General features: G+C 44.9%; 1 protein-coding gene across 1 annotated transcript; it reads right to left on the reverse strand.

Moving 5' to 3' along the window:
* Positions 1-1,574: 1,574 nt before the first annotated feature.
* NEK2 (NIMA-related kinase 2) lies at positions 1,575-14,252 on the reverse strand. Its single transcript, XM_010853019.1, has 8 exons — positions 14,033-14,252; positions 12,693-12,910; positions 12,171-12,411; positions 9,422-9,504; positions 8,567-8,693; positions 7,111-7,330; positions 5,522-5,647; positions 1,575-2,484 (listed from the first exon to the last, which is right to left on the reverse strand). The coding sequence occupies exons 1-8, from the start codon at positions 14,126-14,128 to the stop codon at positions 2,258-2,260; spliced, it is 1,338 nt and encodes a 445-aa protein (XP_010851321.1). The 5' UTR covers positions 14,129-14,252; the 3' UTR covers positions 1,575-2,257.
* Between the last annotated feature and the right edge of the window lie 6,765 nt (positions 14,253-21,017).

Raw genomic sequence — 21,017 nt, forward strand, 5'->3', positions numbered from 1 at the left:
CCCCCGGGGGGGCTTGGGGACGGGCGGGGGAGGATGCCCAGAAGCCTCTCAGGACAGAGGTTGCCCACCTACCTCCCAGGCTGGCAGCCCCATCGCATGGTGGGTGGGCAGCCAGCTAGACGCCTTCTCTTGGCAGGGGTGATCTAAACACCGCACTCGAGGTACACAGAAAGTCCTGGCTTGTGGGTGACCTACCTGCTGCAGCTGGGGCTGTGGGCTCGACTCCTCCAACCTGACCGCGTGTCATGCTTGTTCAGAGTCGCGGGCCCCCGGACACCTGTCACAGGCTGTGTCTCTTCTGGCCAGCCTGAGGCACCCTCCCGGATAAGTCACCAAACATGAGTTATATAATGTCAGTGATTCCACCGATGAGCTAAATGTGCTATCTGCATTTAGAACTGGCATCACACAATATAAAAGATGAATAGCAATGTTCATGCTAATAATTTAAAACTTCAATTTTTCTTATGGAATTAAACAGCCAATACCACCACAATAAGCAGAGATTTGGGAAGGAAGGAAGAGGCTTTCTATGTACCTTTAATGGTACTTATTTCCTGCTTTTTGAACAAGGAGCCCCACATTTCTATTTTGCTCTGGGCCCTGCAAATTATACTCAACACTGACATCAAAGTGGTCCTGTGGGGATTAATCTGTGCGTATACCATGAAGGCACTGTACTCAGTTTGCCTGTATTGCCATGTTGTATCCTTGCTGGAACTACACATAAACCTGTAATAAAATAGCTAACAGCAACGAGATCAAACCAGTCAATCCTAAAGGGAAATTAACCCTGAATATTCTTTGGAAGGACTGATGCTGATGCTGAAGCTCCAATACTTTGGCCACCTGCTGTTAAAGAGTCAACTCATTAGAAAAGACCCTGATGCTGGGAAAGATTGAAGGCAGGAGAAGGGGATGACAAAGGATGAGATGGTTGGACGGCATCACCGACTCAAGGGACATGAATTTGAGCAAACTCTGGGAGACGGTGAAGGACAGGGAAGCCTGGCATGCTGGAGTCCATGGGGTCGCAAAGAGCCGGACATGACTAAGCAACAGAACACTGAAAATAGCTAATAAAGGAGTTGTTTTTCCTATTTATTATAACTCTTCATAACTTGGTCTTAGTTCATTAAGCTAAAAGGATTAGCGTTGCCAGGAAAACATCACATGAAAAACGCCATGGGCACAGCAAGGACTGCTAATTCATATTACAAGTCAGAGCTTTAAAAAAACCAAAAAGTCCATCAAGACCAAAATGTTTTGCTGGAGGATATTCCAGCAAATGTTCGCTGAGGTCAGGTGTCTCAGGAGTGGCGCAATGACGTTCCGCTGTGGGGACCGTCCCGTGGGGACGCAGGGTGTTCAGCAACAGCCTCCCTCCAACCACGCACTGAAAACACCTCCAGGCCTCGCACTGCCCGTGGTGAGGACCGCCCGCTTGCACGGACAGACAACCGGTCGCCAAGTGACCACACAGCCCTCGGGACCATGTTCCTGCCCTCGCCTCCGGTGCCTGCAGCCCATATTAGATTCTCTCCAACTACGATCAACCTATACGAGACACTGGGTATAGGAAAACTAACCAATTCTTTTATTTAGTGAGAAAGAGGGGGACAAATGAAAGCTCACACACTGCTAAAAAGAATAAAAAGAAAAAAAAAAAAGACACCACTGTACGGCTCTTGGGAACATCACATTCTCTTTCCTAGCCTCCCACAGAGCAGTGGGTATTTATAAGCGAGATGTCAAGGTATTAGTGACCAATCTACATCCAGTTAGGTTTTCTCTAAGCTAAGAACATTTAAAACCTCAGACTTTTATTAAAACTTCTAAAACATTTAAAACCTCTAGACACGACAGCTGTAAGTACACCATTCAGTCCCTTAAAATGTCTCAGTAAGCACTGCCCCTGAGTCAGTATCTTTTCCTAATAGTATTCCCCATCCCCCTACGTTTAGAATATAACATCTCATGTTCCAGTAGTAATCACACACAGGATTAAAAGCCCAACCAGCCAAGAAAGTGTTAATTCTTTCTATGAAGTGTCCATTACAAAAGGAGGAAAAATGAAAGGCGTGGACTTTGGTACAACTGGTGCTGACCGACTGCAGGATTAATACCCAAATACCCTGCCAACTATAGAAAAGGTGCGGCCCTCAGAACCACAGAAACAGGTCACAGCAGTCGATTTTTCATCCGTAAAGCGCCAGCGACGCGAAGCACCCTGCGCAGATCTGTGTCTCTGGCCCGGCTAGCGCATGCCCAGGATCTGCCTGCTTTTCAGCTGGTACGTCTTCTCAATGTCCGACAGGGCTTGAGCGCGAAGCTGAGCGGCGTGAAGCCTTTTTTTCAGGTCCTTGCACTTGGACTTGGAGGTGAGCTGACTCTCAGAATTCTCACCCCGTATGACGTTCTCTTTACTCTCCCCACTGAAATGAACCTTCTTCTTCACGACCGATGATGGGAGATCAAACAGTTCTTCAGAAACAAAAAAGAAAAAGGGGTTTCAGTTACGCGAACAGGCATTCGGCTCCTCCACACTTAACCAAACTTAATGAACATATTGACTCTCTCAGTTCCCATGTGAAACCTGGGTACCTTCATTCTCTCTGGGACAGGAATGCTAAACAGCATCCAGCTGAGTGTTAAACATCTTACTGGCTTTACTCAACGACTCGTGACTCGGGTGGCATCGCATCCAGCAGATAGAAAGGCGCTCCAAGGAACTGTACAAAATGAAAGCCTTTTACAGGCAGGAGGGGCAGGATGATGAAGTGACACCAGGGCAGAGGGGCCTGCCTGTGGCAAGATCACTTTCCTTTAGGGACGGCAGGGATCTATTAGGCAGATGACCTCACTTGTGCTGACCAGGTAATTCCAGATTGACTAGTTTAGAGATTCCATTCCTGGGAGAGGCTGAAACTGTGATGAAATTAAGCACTGAGTCTTGATTTAATGATCGTTGGTGACAAGTGACTCCATTTTGGATGGGCTGCCTGCCGTGCAGGAGACACAAGAGATGTGGGTTTGATCCCTGGGTCAGAGGAGGAAACAGTAACTCACTCCAGTATTCTTGCCTAGAAAAAAAGTTTTGTGGACAGAGGAGCCTGGTGGGCTACAGGCCATGGGTTTGCAAAGAGTTGGACACGACTGAGCAGGTGACTCTGTTTTGGACCTGTTTCTCTTTTTTAATAGGTCAGGGGCTGCGGCTGGCAGAAGTCAATCAGCCTTCTGATCTGCAGCGAAAAATCAAGGAACGTATGCTTCACTCTCTTATCAACTTTCCTCTTAAGGTTAAATACACTGAAGATTGTGGGCCACAATATAAAACTTCTGGAAATCAATGTTATTTATCTCTATTCTTCAAGTGCCATTCTACCTGGAACACAGTACTTCCAGGTAAGAATGGAAGCAGAAGCTCTTTTTTTATAGCAAGCACCTACAGCTTTGGCTAAATACTTAAGAACACATTTTAAAAATGCTTAACTCACCAGAAACTTGTTTCAAAACGAACCTAAGCAAATTCAGCACAATAAAAGTAAATCAAGTGAACAGAGAGTAAAAAATGTGTACTTTTAATGGGAAGAAAAATAATTTACTTAAAGTGGCTACACTGTTAGGAACTAACAGGATTATTTGGGGGTGGGGACTGGCAGGTTTGAATTCCAGAAACTTTTGTTTCTCCTTTGTATTCATTTAAAGGAAATATGTTCAAATATTTACTGAACTTACTGTATGGGCCATTGTGGACCAAACAAAGGCCCTATTGTGGCAGCTGGAGACAGAGCATCAACAGATAAACAAGTCCACACAAGGAATATTTGAGGGTGGTCCCTGCTGTGGCGGGGGGAAGGGAGGCAGAGGTTCTGGGGGTGTTTGCAGCAATGAAGCCTCATTATAAGGTGACTTCTAAGCAGAGACACGAGGACAGAGAGGAGGGAAGAAGCCACGTGACTATCTGGAGAACATTCCAGACCACAGGCATGGAGAGGTCCCGAGAGAAGAGCAGACTGCACAGAGAAACGCCGTTCTTTGTCCCGACTTCCTATTTCACACACTCTTTCTCCGCAAAGCATTTTAGGAGATTGCTTTTAGGCCTCAACTCCATGGTTTCAAATAGATCCACCTTTATTACCACAAATAGCTCTACCCATTTGAAGAGCAACAGTGTAAACTGTAAATCCTACTAATGAAATAGTTTTAGAAGAAAGAAAAGTGTTTAGAAAATGAATTAGTATTTCATTAAATAGAAGAAGAAAGAGAATTAGCATTCATTAAATACACTAAGGAGCGCTTTCAAAAGATGCTGTTGCTAACTGTGATGATCTCAACTTGTTTTTCTCACAGCTGAATTCTAGAGCCTGAGGATGAGGAGGGGGCATTGCCAACTGTCCTGGGTTCACCAGGGCACCCTCTCCCCACTGCTTTGCTGCTTTTCTTGTTGGTGTTCAGTCGCTCAGTCATGTCAGCCTCTTTGTGACGCCAAGGACTGCAGCCCGCCAGGATTCCCTGTCCTTCACCATCTCCTGGAGCTTGCTCAAACTCATGTCCACTAAGTCAATGCTTTTCTTAGGTTCTGACTAGTTCAGTTCTTCCAAATATCTCCGACCCACACTGGACACTGCATCCTCACAGCTCATTTTAAGTCTTTGCCATGATTTGCACACAGGTGAATTCTTCTACCTACATACCCTACAAAGTGAAATACAGCGTTCCTCTCCGGGACTTCTCACCCTCCGCTCAAAGACTCTCAGGGAAAGACGGAAATAAATTCTTTAACTGCAAGAGCCGTCCCCAACAGGGCCTTCGATAATTCTCAGCAACGGGCCTGATGCATGAAACTCACCCAAATAAAAATTATTCCTCATTCTATCATGACTTATGTCTAGTTTGTCTTTATGGATGGCAATGTAGAATCTAAGAAAAGTTAAAATAAATATTACAAAATTACTGAAATGGTAGGTAGTCACACTGAGAAAAAAAATACTTCCATCACTAGTTTCATTTATTTCCCTTGCTTATTACAGAGCATATGTAGATATTAAACAATCACACTTTGACATATACATGCAACCGGAACGGGCCTTAGCCAAGACCCAAAAGTGATGGTCTGTTCTACAGCTGGTCTGTCACACCTTTTAAGCCACGGTTTCTGTGAAGGATCTGGCAAGTGTTAGCTGGTCATGCGGCAATAGCAAAATGCTGGGGTTTTCACTTAAAAGGGAGAGAAATGTAGAATTCTGATAATACACCTGGAGAAAAATCTGAAAGGCACAGCAATTTTGTATAACCTAATTTTTAAAAATAAATATCAACTACTGCACATGTAGTTTGACAAAGTGAACAAAACTGAAGATGAACTCATCCCCACGCAGAGCCTCACGTCTCTGATCCCAAAGAGTCAGCCACGGCGAGAGCAGAGTCCTTACCTCCACTGAGCCACATCCACCCAACAGCTCAGGACTCTGGAAAGCTAAAGCGGGCAGCAGCTCCTGCTCAGAGCTGGCTCTCATACCTGGGCCGCCCGCCAGAGACAGGAACCTCTGCTCCTTCAGCAGGCTGTAATTCTTCAGCAGACCTTCCGCTCTGGCCAGCTTGTTCTCCGCCAGCCTCTCACGGACACAAAGCTCGCGCTCTCTCTCTTTAAAAAGGGAATGGAACAAAACAGACACAAATGAACGTGGCTCTGGACGTAAACAGTTCGCGTTTACTTATCTTCCTGCTTTTCCTTATCGCGAGGCTGGCTGCCGGGCCGCGGATGAGTCGTTTGGTGAAGGGTTCCTTACCGTACACTCCAGTCAACCGCATGGTGCCCGCGCCATAAGCCAGTGTGTTAGTGTGTTGTCTTGGGTTTCCTCCTAAGGACCAGCTTAAGCATAAGCACAAAGTCAGCTGCAACTTTCGGTCCTGATGTGTGGGAATAACTCACGGGGGGAGCAAAGAGCTCCCGCCATCCTGCTCGCCCCTGGGAAGGGCCGACAGTTCATTCTCAGGGCGTTATTCGGACCAAACCCCCTCCCTCCGAGTGAACAACAGCCAAAGAGAAGGGAAAAAACACAGCACAGCGAGGTGCTCCTTCTTTAGACCAGTAACGAAGGCTATTATTTTTTCATGGCCCAGCATTTAGAGAGCACGGATTTCAGCTGCTACATGAAATTACAGAACACTGAAGCAAGTTAAAAAAAAAAGTTTTTGCTTGTTTTTTGTGGGTTCTTTTTTTTAAAAGAATGCCGTTAACAGAAGAGACTAAGATTTTCAGGCAAGCACAAGCTGTTCCTCCTACAGAGAGTGTATCTCACAGTCCCCGATGATTATCATTAGGAAGTAAAACATTAACTAATGTATTTGCATCCTTTATAAGTACATTTAAATAGAGTACTTTAGAAGTACATTTAAAATTAAATATAAGTACATTCATAAGTGAATGTGCATTGGTGTAAAGCTGCAGAAGTGAGAGCGGGTGGGCCACCAGGGTGGAGGAAACGCACGGTCTCTCTCCCCTCCGTGTCAAAAGGCAGAGCCCTACCGTTGCGGCCGCCCTGTGGAACCCCCACACCGGGCCAGCAGCTCTCACTGCAGAAGCGTCAACAGACTCAACATCAAAAGCTCCTGCGTCCGTCAATACCCATCAGAGGATTTAAACATCTTGTATCCGCAGCCTCTACGGAATGACCTGAACACGTATCGTCTTACACACTGCGCGATTTTAGAGCCGGGCAGCGCTGCAGCGGCGTGTCAGAAGGGAGAAGCGACGCCACCTTGATTCTGGAAGGTGGCGAATTCTAAGAGATTCTTTATGATGGGAAACCTTAGGGCCCGTATGTTAAGGAAGAAAAGAAAAGAGGGACTCTAGAGTACGGGGTGATGACCCCCGTGCCGGGCTGTCACGGTTAGGGCCCGACAGCATGGTGACAGCGGCTGATCTCGGAGAAAGAGGCTCAGCACGGAGGAGCCGCAAGCCTGATGGAGGCATTTTGGCTGTGCGAGTGTTTATAAAAACGCCCTGCGAGGACAGACGTGAGACCCTCCGTTCAGGCAGACGCTCACACACTAGCATGAGCCTCCGGTAGCGCTGGGTTTCGCCCCCCACCCCGCCAGACTTACGCTCCAAGCTTTCTTCCCTGGCCTTGAGGGCTGCCTCCCGCTCCTGTAACTGTATTTCCTTCAGTTTCAGCTCACTCAACACAGGGCTGGAGTCCTGCAGCTTTTCTGGTTCTCCTATTCGCCGCCCTCTCCTCTCAGGATTTCTCCTTTGCTCTTCAGCAACCAAGTTTGCTATCAAAGGATTCTCAAGAATTTCTTCAACAGAAGGTCGATGGTAATCCTGGGGGAAAAAAGACTCGGTGTTGCAGGCAGACTTCATAATGGACGGACTACTTATCCTGAAAGAGCAGTGACATTTAAAACAGCATATATTCCAAAGCAAAAGAAAAGGCTCCTTTACGGTGTGCAGTGTTACAGTTCCATGTCTGTGTACACGATGGACAGACCCCGACACGATTCCGGCTGCCATCCGTCACCGCGCAACTGACCCCCTCGCCCACTTTGCCCACTGCCATCCACACACAGATGGGTCCTGAACACCCGAAAGTAAGTTCACCGGTGCCTTTAACACATAGATGGGTCCTAAACACCCGAAAGTAAGTTCACCGGCACCTTTAACACATAGATGGGTCCTAAACACCTGGAAGTAAGTTCACCGGCGCCTTTAACACATAGATGGGTCCTGAACACCTGAAAGGAAGTTCACCGGCACCTTTAACACATAGATGGGTCCTAAACACCTGGAAGTAAGTTCACCGGCGCCTTTAACACATAGATGGGTCCTGAACACCTGAAAGTAAGTTCACCGGTACCTTTAACTCAGGGGGCTCTGTGTCCACAAAGCGATGCAGATTTTAACTTACCTTTGCTCCCTTTTAACCTAAGAAGGCTCAGCCCCTGTGCTGGGCTGGGTAGCACTGCCAGGGTCCATCTGGGGGCACCCACTGCCCTTGCGTCTCTAAACCATATTAAGCAGGACACTGTCTCCCTGACCTCCGATCCTGTTACTTCACTTGTATCCTTCTCTTTGAACTCCCACAGCATGTACCTCTGTTCTTACACCAGCCTGGTCCCTCCCCACCCCACCGCCAGGTTTGTTCTCCATAGTCTCTGAGTTATTTCCCCTCTGCTCTTTTAGCCCTCCCTGCCCCACCATTCTCATCTCTCACGGTCTCTAATCTCTCCGAGTTAGAGCAGAGTAATAAGATCTTATTATTTCTGGCCCCTTCCTGCACCATCTGCTGCGCTGAGGTAGGCAAGGAGAAGGTGACTGAGGCTCTGAATCCTTACTTGCTACCAGCCACCCGTCAGCAGGGCAGAACACGGGAGGACACTTAAGAGAGCAGAGACGGGCAGCCAGCAACGTGCCAAGGATACATGTTTTCACTCATGTTAATGGAGCAGATTTATCAGCTAAGGAAATCTATTTACCATTTCTTCAGTCTCATTGCTCCACAACAGCACATGCTGCAAAATTTAACTGAGGGATGGAAACATGTCATCTTATAAACTTTACCTTTAAATTTAACATCCTCGTAATAATGTCATTTAATTCATCAGAGTAACGATATGGAATTCGCCTGAATTTGCCCTCTCTGATCTTCCCAGCTAGTTCCTTCTGGTTGAAAGCTGTAAATGGAGGCCTGAAGAGAAAAAAAAAAATTTAATGTAAAAATGAAAATATATAATAAGAAGCGAATCAAAAGCAGAGTTTAAGGTCCAGTTTGTATTTATGTTTCTGCCTCTGGGGCCTTCTTCTGTACCTAAGTTTCCCACCCTTGGCACTTCTGACATTTGGAGCCGTACGGTTCTGTTATGGGTGCTGTCCCGTTCATCCTTATTATGCTTGCAGCGCTGCAGATCCCTGTCCCTCAGACGTCAGCAGCTATCCCTAGCCGTGACAACTAAAATGTCTCCAGACACTGCCAAGTATCCCATGGGAAGCAAAACTGAGGGGGTAAAATTCCCCTTCCCTGCTTGAGAACCCCTACTCTACAGAAGAGTTTAGAATGGAAAAAAGAGAAAAAAGGGAAAGAAGCAGGGTTCCGTCCTGTCCAACCAGACCGCTCATCCAGATCTTCCTTTCCTTTCTTCCACGGGCCTGACCTATGAGCTTGCCCTGTGAGCTACACGCAGTCTGACAGGGAGGCACCTAACCAGGTCACAAGCTTGAGAAGTCTAGATTCAGCCTCAGGGGTTATGTTATTATTTTGTAACTCGTTTTTTAACCTGCCCATCCACCTTAATTTTAATCCAAGGTATGACTCTTTCAGACTTGAATGTGAATGGACGCTCAAAAAGCTGAACCCAGTGACAGGTGACAGACCCAAGCACAGACTTCAGACTAGAAACCTGCCTTCACCATACTTACATTAACGCACATAACTCATACAGCAAACAACCCAGTGACCAGATATCTGACTTCTCGTTGTAGGACATGTGATTCATTTGTTCCTTTAGTGGGGAAAGAAAGGAGGAGTTTAAAGTTTACTTTGTTTTAAAACAGACTCACAGACACAGAGAACATATTTGTAACTGCCAGAAGGGACGCAGGGGAAGGGAAGGACTGGGAGTTTGGGATCAGCAGATGCAAACTATTATATATAAGATGGATAAAAAAACAAGGTCCTGCTCCATAGCACAGGGGTCTAAAGTCAAGAACCTGTAACAAACCATAATGGAAAAGAATAAAGAAGAATGTGTATGTGTGTGTATATATATATAAAACTGAATCATCTTGTTGCATAGCAGAAATTAACACATCAACTATACTTCAATAAAATAATTTTTTAAGTTTGCTTTAAAACTTATAAAATTACTCTTGGGACAAAAATGAAACCTTAAAGTTTGATAATAGTCACTCAAAAAAAAAGGAAAAATTTTTATATTATAAATATATCTATAACAAAAGTTTCAAATACAAAAGGCTGATTTCTCTTACATTAGGTCTTACATCATAAGATGGTACTTTATCTTTAAATTGATAATGGAAAAAAGGCAATGATCTTATCCTAATACACTTTGTCATATATAATCCATTCACCTATTTCTCATTCACAAACATTTACTGTGTTACTACAGGCAAGGCACTGGCAACTCAAAGGTGAACATGAGACATCTCTACCTCAAGGAATTCATAATCTAGAAACTCTATTTTAAAGAACCAGAGAAAAGTCTACGATAACATCTAGCTCACAATTAAATGGATAAAGACACCAATGGTTAATTGACTCACCCATTTATGTATTTTTCCCTTAGTCCACTGTATATACCACAGTACTAACTAATAATCTCATTGCCTATTTTAACTGCCTGCCTTTCTTAACAACAGTCCACCATGACTCTTATTTTCAACAGAGGACACGGAGGCAAGCACTGTACTGAAACCTTCAGGAGGCTTCAGAGTATTCTAAGTCCAACAGGTGAGTCTGGCACCACTTCCTGACAATCAATCCCATAGGGAAGGCTCAACTGATCTAATTACAGGGACAGGAGGGAACAGGAACAAAAGAACTGCACAGGTTTCAAATTTTCCAACCACCACCCCTGGATAATTTTCCTTGGCTTCTATTCGGAATCTGATCCAGTGAGAAAATGACACTCTTCTGGCCATATTGGATCTTAGTCAAAAACAAAACCATTAATTTATAAAATTGTATACTGTAGTCACATTGGTTAACAAAAAGATTTACAAAATCTGGAAGCATTTGTGAATTGCTAAAAAAATAAATCTCTCTCCATCTTTACTTTGCTCATCTTTTGTATTCAACACGTTGATTGGTGCTTTCACTTACTGATTCAAGCTCTTCAAAAGGTACCGTCCTCTGCTTAGTCACTTAGCTGTGTCCCTCTCTTTGTGATCCAATGGATTGTAGCCACCAGGCTCCTCTGTCCATGGAGATTCTCCAGGCAAGAATACTGGAGTGGGTTGCATGCCCTCATCCAGCGGGATCTTCCCAAACCAGGGATCAAACCCATGTCTCCTGCATTGGAGGCAGATTCTTTATCTTCTGAGTCACCAGGGAAGCCCAAGAATACTGGAGTGGGTAACCAATCCCTTCTCCATGGGAACTTCCCAACCCAGGAATCGAACCAGGGTCTCCTGCATTGCAGATAGATTCTTTACAGACTGAACTACCAGCTAAGTCCCAAAAGTCACTAGAGAGCCATAAATAATTCATATCCTTTGACCCAGCAATTTCATTTTGAGAGCTATACACCAAGGAAATAATCAAAGAGGAAGAAAGAATAATTCCTACAAAGATATACATAGCAGTCCTCCTTAGAATGGTGAGAGATCTTGGAAACAAAATATCCAGCAGTAGAGGAAACCAGTAAGTGGGTGGAAACAGTACCTCCACAGTAGGAAAAGAAAACAACAACAAAAAAGAACAGATACTAAAGGTTAACACTGCAAAAATATGCTGTGAGAAGTGAGTGAGTCTCCTGGGTCCTGAATCTCCACACACAAGAATCATCTAGGGAGTCTATTAAAATACAGAGTCCAAAATAAGAAGGTGGAGGACAAAAAGACAAAAAGTTGAGTGCAAAGACCAGTCCAGAGGTCCTAAGTCCCTGGACTGGAGCCCAGGACTCTGCATTTTAAACTATCACTCCAGCTGAGAACAAGCTGGTGTCCAGGACCTATGGCACTCTGGAAGTACCGCACTTAAGAGCAGAGACAAAACCTGTTTCCTCTCTATGATTCCCGAGCTTAGACGTGGCAGCCATGCACTCAAAGCCTGACTTCGTTGCCTGTAGGAGTTTGGCGGTCTGGTGGTGGGGCTTCGCCTTCCAACGCAGGAAGTGCGGGTTTGCTCCCTGGTTGGGGAGCGAAGATCCCACATGCCTTGTGGCCAAAAAAACAACATAAACAGCAGAAGCAATATTGTAACACATTCAATAAAGACTTTAAAAATGGTACACATCAAAAAAAATAATAATAATCTTTTAATGGTCTGGTGGTCCATTTGAAAAATATCAATTTAAAATAAAACAGTATTATTAATTCTTGGCTATTAGATATTACTAAACAAAGAAATAAACAAAAAGGTCAATTTCCTTGCTTGAATGCTTAGCATTAAGATATTTTAAAAGTATATAAACTTTGAAATACTTACAGGAGACATGTAATAAGGTGTGCCAACAAATGTTTTTGCAAAACTCGTATCGTGGTTTAATATTCTAGCTAGCCCAAAGTCTCCAAGCTTAACGTTCTGCTTGCCATCCAGAAAGACATTGGCTGGTTTCAGATCCCGATGCAGCACAGTGTGGCCACCATCACTTCGTCTGTGACATTCCTTTAGGGCCAGAGTCAACTGAGCCATCACACGAAGAACAAACTCTTCACCCAAGTATTGTCTGAAATCAAAGCAGTTATGTAGCGTGTATCTGCTGAATAAAACCATTACGAAGACGAAAGGATGTGAATTATCCAGTTTTCTAAGTATACACATAGGGAAATAAATCATTTGGATATGAAATTCAAGTGTTGACTGACCAGGGATTTTCTAAAGTACTGTGGACGCACTGAACAAACACAATAAGACTCTCCCCCATTACTAAGCACTTTGTCCCTGATCCTAATCCAGGATGTTTACAGAAGCAAAACTAGGCCCATCTAAGAGGTGACTTCCTCTTACCTTTCCTTGGTTCCCTTTGCAATCACACTAGCTAGGTCTCCTCCTTCGCAGCATTCCATGACGATGTACAGCGTCGTGTTGGTCCGGTCAATAATTCTATCATAGTAGCGGACAATGTTTGGATGTTTCAGCTCACGAAGCAAATTCACTTCAGAAACAAGCATTTGTTTCTCATTTTCTGTCATGGAGCCATAGTCAAGTTCTTTCCAAACTAATATCTGAAATAAAAATTTCCAAGGTATAAATGAACTCATTATAACTCCAAATTTTTAAAATTAAAAAAAAAAAGTTACTTATCTAGTAAACAGATCATACAGTCACTATTATCTAATTTAGTTTAATGAACTGAGGACCCCTGAGTTTATTTCCATAACCTTCCCCTAAGTTTTAAGCAGTAAATGATGCAACAGAGGGTGATGAGGTAGGTTAGGCCGCCCCCAACCCTCTGCCCTCAATGCCTAGTGGGAGGTTGGCGGAAGGTACTCTAGTCAAAGCTGGAGCAGAGGCAGTTGAAGTCCCCGACCATTCCAACTAGTCAAGATTTCCAGGGTAAGAGAACTTAGTAAAGACCCTTCCATCCGAGCTAACTTCCTTTCCATTATTTTTTTTTCTGTGGGTCTACCCACACACCTTGGGAAATATGAATCTAACGATCAGAATAATGGGTAACTTAAATGAATTCTGACTACAAGACATAAAAGTTCTAGGTTCTGATGGTTATGACAGAGAGAATTACATTTCTCTAAAAACAGCTCAGGAGTCAGCTACCAGTCACCAACAGAAGGCCCATGGCAGGTCAAAGCAGAAAAAAGGAAGAAAATGGAAGAGAATGGAAAAAAGACAGGAGAAGAGAAAATATACATATATATACACATACATTCTACTTGGCACATTTTATTAGTTTTACTTTGGCCACCTAATGAGAAGAGCTGACTCACTGGAAAAGACTCTGATGCTGGGAAAGACTGAGGGCAGGAGGAGAAGGGGACGACAGAGGACGAGATGGTTGGAAGGCATCACCGACTCAATGGACATGAAATTGGGCAAACTCCGGGAGCTGGTGAAAGACAGGGAAGGCTGGCGTGCTGCAGTCCATAAGGCTGTAGAGTCGGACACGACTGAGCGTCTGAACAACAACAAAGAATTAAGGGACAGATTCACAAATTTAAAAAGAAAAAAAAAGGATGCGGCTTCCCATCCCTCGAGAGACCCAGGACAGACACAGATCTGGGGGAGAGGGCTGGCTCTTCTGAGCACCCCGCGTTTCAGATGCACACCGCCAGGCTCCTTGCTTCCTCTGGGCGGCCGGGGGCGGAGGCAGGGACCAGGCCCGCGCTCACCTTGCCATCGCTCTTCCTGCGGATCTTCTGGCAGCGGCCGTAGGAGCCCGTGCCCATGGTGTACAGCACCTCGTAGTCCTCCACCCGAGTCGGCATGGCGGGGCCCGCGCAGGACGCCTACAGGCCGTATCGTCTCCTCGGAGCTGCAGCCACCGACCCGCAGACCTCCAGCCCCGGGGACTGGCAGCCCTGATCTACAGCCCCGGTTTAACCGTCGCGGGCCCCGACCTCGCAGCCTATTGGCCCGCGGTAAGGCCGCTTCGCCTCTCTAATTGGTTAAGAAGACCACAACACGCTGGGCATCTTGGGAAAAAGGTATCGCTAGGCAACCGCGTAGGCGTCGGTGTCGACTTCCGCTCCCAACCTCCAGGAAGAAAGGGGCGGAGCTAAAGCCCAAGTGGGGCTGGGGACGGAAAGCTGCAGCGGGGGGGCGGTCCCCGCCACCTTGTGCCTCCTCCAGCTGAGGTTGCCGAGGCAACCGAAGGCCAGAGCTCTTTCTTCAGTTCTTGGCGCACAGCCTCAACTGACTGCCTTTGACCTTTGCACTTTGACCTCTCACACTACCCCACTCTCCGGCACGCGCCCTCCGCTATCATGTTCCCGCCCCCTGAACCCGGGCGGGGTCATATACTAAGCTGAGTGCAGAGATGAAAAGTACTGGCCCTCTCTAAAGAGTGCGCGAGTGAGGCCGACAGCGCTGAGGGATTGTGCCAAGCACTTTACATGTATTGTCTGGTTTGTAATGCAGGAATTACTGTTATTTCCCATGAAGAAACGGAAGCGTAGAAAGGTCGTAGTATTTGCGTTAGGTCCAAAAGGGAGGAAGAGAAAACTCAATGCAAAAACAGTGGATGTTTATAGTAATGATTTAAAGTTTTCACATCACTTTAGGGTGCAGCTATCCTAGAGAGAGTATATTTTTGAACACCAAATTTAGGCCTATTTAACATGCAGAAAAGTGAAAGTGAAGTCGCTCAGTCGTGTCTGACTCTTAGCAACCCCATGGACTACAGCCCACCAGGCCCTCCGTCCATGGGATTTTCCAGGCAAGAGTACTGGAGTGGGGTGCCATTGCCTTCTCGGTTAACAGCGGCTAGGCATATTATATTTACTTGGAGCTGGTATACTTGGTGACAGCCTTAGCAGAGGATGTGTACAAAATCTCTAGGTGGAAAATGGAATATGGAAGTCCTTGATGTTTTGAAATACCCTGAAGAATATGGTGGTTCTGTAAGACAGAGATGGGCTGCTCGGTGGTAAAACAATGTGCCTGCCAATGCAGGAGATGTGGGTTTAATCCCTGGGTGGGGAAGATCCCCTGGAGAAGGAACTGGCAACCCACTCCAATATTCTTGCCTGGGAAATCTCATGGACAGAGGGGCCTAGTGGGCTACAGTCCATGGGGTAGCAAAGAAGTTGGACACAGCTTCTTTGGACTGAACAACAACATAAGGCAGAGACAGTCAGGTTTACCTTTAAGACTGTTAAAATTTGTTGTTGTTGTTGTTGTTAGAAAAGACTACTGAATAGATTATCTGAGGTGCCAGACACATAATTAATTGAAACACTTTATTGAATGCAGCCTCTTCTGAGTGCACACAGAAACCAACATTTTCAACTCACCCTGCCAGCTGGAATCGTCCCACTTTTACCTGGGAGACTGCACCTGGAGCCCTCTGTCTAGGGGTGGATGAATTTATACACTACAAGAAGGCTAATAATTTGGCAATGCACAAATAGGTCAATTTTCTTTAAATATCTGTTCAGCATGGGATTAAAAGGAAACTGATTTTCTATTAATAAGAATTACAATCCTCTTCATGTTAAAAATGAGGAATTCATTACATGCGCTGAATATTACATAATCGGAATTGCCAGCCAGGAGATTTTTTTAAAGTAATATTCAAGAGCGTTGTCTTACCTCAAGGGAATGGAACCATTCCATTACAAAAATTATGTAAGGCACCACACGTGGCTGAGTTAATTGGCTTTATATTTTTTAATTTTAGTACCTTTTAAAGATTTGATGGGCTTCCTCGGTGGCTCAGCTGTAAAGAATCTGCCTGCAATACAGGAGATACAGGTTTGATCCCTGGGTTGGGACGGTCACCTGGAGAAGGACACAGCAACCCACTTCAGCATTCTTGCCAGGAAAATCCCATGGACAGAGGAGCCTGGCAGGCTTCAGTCCATAGGGTTGCAAAGAGTTGGACATGAATGAAGTGACTGAGCGTGAGCACTAGCAAAGATTGACATCCATGAATTCTTTTGCTGGCCTGCCTCGAATCCACTCCTGTACCTTCTCTCTGGCCGTTGTTATGCTCTCCTGCTTTGCCCCAGTTCCCCAAACCCAGCGCACTTTCTCAGTTCCCTCCTACCACCTCCTTTTCACCTGTTCCTCCATTTGTCTGGAATACTGTCCATCCCATTCCCTTAGCAACTCGCCTACCCCAGTGATGTCTGTCTAGGGGGCGCAAGTTGTCTTTCAAGACTCAATGCCAGTTTTCTCTCCTTTCTCTCCTGTATCCTTTACTCTTTTCCTAGCAGCCTGAAACAAGCAACTCCTCCGTTTACAGTGTTCTTAGACCACTTTGTACATAAATGCGCCTTAACTTGTTTATCATCATTTGTTTACATGGATCACACAGTAGCTCAACTCCAAGCTCCTTGTCGATAGCGTAAGTCCTGTAATAAAAGAAGCATGCAATAAATCTTTATTAAATGAAAATATAAGAAAGCAGTTTATTAATAATCATGTAAGAATTTGTTTCAATAGCCTCCAACACTGTGGCAGAAACTAAATACTGGGGGGAAAGCTATCCCAAGAATATGGAGAGTGGTTCTGAAGCACATATGTTCATTCAACAAATGCTTATTGAGTACTTTCTATGTGCCAGATATAATGATAGGCATTTCTATGCTGGGTGTTCATTAAAAAAGAGACAAAAATGATAGAGTGATATAGGTATGGCATGACAAACCCTAGTAACTGGCTAAGGTTAACCCATATCACTGGGTGGGAGTAAGGGCAGAACATTTGGGCAGAGACCACTAGATACTGAGTAGAAAGAGACATTGGTGGCTGAAGAGCATGTGGGGGGCAATCAGGAACACTTTAGAGGAAATCCCTCTTCTTCCATGCTTCCTCCTTCCTTCCTTCATATCCTATCCATTCTTTCAGACTCAGCTCTAGCCCAATTTCTTCCCTTAAAACTTCCCTGGCTGCCTTCAACCCACAGAGATCTCCTAAAAGAACAACTAACTGTGTTCTTTACTCATTTAGAATGTGTCATACAATAGTCTGAATTACAGGCTTCTCATGTACATCTGTCTTACCTAATCTGATGATTATCTGACCTACTTATCCTTTAACAAATATAAAGTGAGGCCCCTCCAGGTGCTGAAGGTGCCGTGGGACCGACATGCAGTCCTGGAGGTGGAGAAAGTAGATCAACCAAAATAGGCAGAGGAATTCAATCATTCCAAATTCTGCCAAGAATTAAGAAAACAGGGGCTTCCCTGGAAGTCCAGTGGTTAAGATTCCATGCTCCCAATGCAGGGCGCACAAGTTTGATCCCTGGTTGGGGAACTAATCCCACATTCTACACAACTTGGCCTAAAATAAATAAAACCAAAAAAAATTAAAAAAACAAAAACTAACATAGAAACAGAGAAAATTATGTTGAAAGAACTAAGAGATGACCAGCTCCATGAGGGTGGGGTAAAGGCTCGAACTTGTCTATAACCAGACTCCTATGCCCAGGGTCTGCCTGATTCACTGTCTTCACAATTTTCTTGCTAAATATGCTCATGGTTGTTAGTTTTAATTTGAATTTGGTGAAATCTCAAATAAGAATTATTAACACTATGTGTATTCTGCTCACAAGTGTCCTATAGGTGTTCCCAGAGACACCAGCTAATTTTTAAAAGAAGCTACTGGAAAGACTAATGTGTCCAGAATCAAACTCTTGAGCTTTGCCCCAAATATGTTCCACTTACTGTCTTCTTCGTCTTAAGCAACTAATGTATATGATTGTGTTGTTGTTTGTTTTGTTTACTGCCGTATTTCCAGCACCCAAAATATGCCTGGGCAGTAGTAAGCACTGAATTGGCATTTTACATCAAAAGAAAATACTAGCGAAAGGACCAGCAAATGCACCGTCATACTCCACTGCTCTCAGCATCCCTTTGTAAGTTGCATAAGGACCCACTGCTGCTGCTGCTAAGTTGCTTCAGTCGCTGAGTGAAGTCGCTCAGTCAGGTCCGACTCTTTGCAACCCTGTGGACTGTAGCCCACCAGGCTCCTCCGTCCGTGGGATTCTCCAGGCAAGAATACTGGAGTGGGTTGCCATTTCCTCCTCCAGGGGATCTTCCCGACCCAGGGATCAAACCCAGGTCTCCTGCATTGCACGCAGACACTTTACCGTCTGAACTGAAGGGTTTAGAGGCCATCAAATGGACATGACCTATAAAGGCAATTTTGATGGTTTTACATAGAAATGACCTCTAATGGGAGAGAACACAAATGGGAACTACTTGAGATACATTTCTATGTAAAATGTAGTTTGCACATAATTCAGCATTTCAAATGAGCACTCTGCTACCGAGACCAACTATCCATCATCTCTTGAGGTTTTCTACCGTGTACCAACATCAAGCTACATAGGAACAAATGTTACTCCTGCTTTTCTCTTCTATATCAAATGTCCTGAAGCCTTTGTGTCTCTCTGGAGCGAGGCCGAGTTTCTGAGGGCACATTCCAATATAAACATCATCGATGGGGTAGAGAAGGACCCGGTCAGTCACATTGTACAGTCTCAGGGCTAGGTGGCCGGAGTAGAGGAATCCGCCTCCTCCTGCATAGGGCAGGTAGACGCCAGTGTAAACAACTTCCGGAATGTAGTACTTGAGTTTCTTATCCCAATGAGGTCCAGCATTATGAATCACGTCACCAATAAACAAATCTTTGGCTTTGTTCCGGATAAGCTATTCAAGTAATTCAGGAGATGATGGATGTTTTAGCTTCAGTCACTAGAGGGCTGTAAATCACCGTGCGACAAATGAGGCATCAGCGCCTCTGGACCAGTCCACCCCGAGGCCTGTCCTGACGGGACAGTCTGAGATTTGCATATGGAGACTTCCAATCTCAGATAAGATGTTTTGTACGCCTTATCTCCACAATTACTTGGAGCCATTTGAAGTCAGGGATTATGGAAAATTTTTTAAGGTGTTTAATAAAGATTTCTAGAAATCAAAAAAAAAAGAGAGGGAGATTCTTTGTTTAGGAAGAGCAGAAACTAAAAGATGTTAAAGAAAGGTGCGTGGGATAGTATGTGATCAATAAATAATCAGCTAAGCGCTGAAGAATTGATGCTTTTGAACTGTGGTGTTGAAGACTCTTGAGAGTCCCTTGGACTGCAAGGAAATCCAACCAGTCCATTCCAAAGGAAATCAGTCCTGAATATTCATTGGAAGGACTGATGTTGAAGCTGAAACTCAAATACTTTGGCCACCTGATGCAAAGAACTGACTCATTGGAAAAGACCTGATGCTGAGAAAGACTGAAGGCAGGAGGAGAAGGGGACGACAGAGGATGGGATGGTTGGATGGCATCACTGATTCAATGGACATGAATTTGAGTAAGCTCTGGGAGTTGGTGATGGACAGGGAAGCCTGGCATGCTACAGTCCATGGGGTCTCAAAGAATTGTACACAACTGAGCAAGTGAACTGAACTGAACTGAATAAATAACCATGTTCTTGAAGAAAGAATGAGTGTTATGGAGATTAACCCTAATAGTGACTCAATTCTTGATATAAACAGAAGGACAAGATGAACGGAAGAGACAGCTTTGAATTTAATGAGAGGCAGCTGATGGAACAGCGTGATGAGAAGAAATTTATCTTTGAAACCACATTGTGATTGGTTCTGTGCTCTATCACATTTTAAAGAGGGATAGTGTCAGGCTTACACCCAAAGATGCAAGTTAGGGGAAGGCTAACATCTGTTCAATACAAGGATAAACTTTCAGACACAGATATTCACAAATTTTACATACTTAGTGACATTTGTATATTCACGACATGTATTATCAAATCTCTAAGAATATTGACAATATAAACTGGTTAAGAAGAATGTTAAAATGAATCACAGATGGGAAGCCATAATGTATATTTAAGAGACTTTAGGACCTTTTAGAAAACACTCCTAATTTTCCCTTCAGGTGTCAGCACGGTGAAATTATAGGAGCAGTGGGCTTGAAGCCTAGGAACCCAGGTTCCTCTAGTTCTGTTTTGATGAACTGTATGACCAAGGGAGGGAGAAGGCGATGGCACCCCACTCCAGTGCTCTTGCCTGGAAAATCCCATGAACGGAGGAGCCTAGTAGGCTGCAGTCCATGGGGCCGCTAGGAGTCGGACACGACTGAGCGACTTCACTTTCACTTTTCACTTTCATGCATTGGAGAAGGAGATGGCAACCCACTCCAGTGTTCTTGCCTGAAGAATCCCAGGGACATAGGAGCCTGGTGGGCTGCCATCTCTGGGGTCGCACAGAGTCAGACACGACTGAAGAGACGCAGCAGCAGCAGCAGCAGCATGACCAAGGGAGGGCTTCCCTGGTGGCTCAGTGGTAAAGAATCCGCCAGCCAATGCAGGAGACACAGGTTCAAGCCCTGGATCGGGAAGATCCCCTGGAGAAGGAAATGTCAACCTTCTCCAGTATTCTTGCCTGGAAAAATCCCATGGACAGAGGAGCCTGGTGGGTTACAGTCCATGGAGCCACAAGAGTTAAACATGACTTAGTGATTAAACAACAAAACAACAACATGACCTAGGGAATCCACTTCACCTCTCTGTGAAGTGATACCCCGAAAGTATTACACTAGGCGACCTTTAATGAGCCTTCCAGTTTCAGAAGCTATGATTCTTTCTCCTCCTCCTAATAATTCACCAGAACTTCTGGCAGAAGCAGAACACTGCTCGGT

Source organism: Bison bison, unplaced genomic scaffold, assembly GCF_000754665.1.
Source record: "Bison bison bison isolate TAMUID 2011002044 unplaced genomic scaffold, Bison_UMD1.0 scf7180017864322, whole genome shotgun sequence".
NCBI lineage: Eukaryota > Metazoa > Chordata > Mammalia > Artiodactyla > Bovidae > Bison > Bison bison.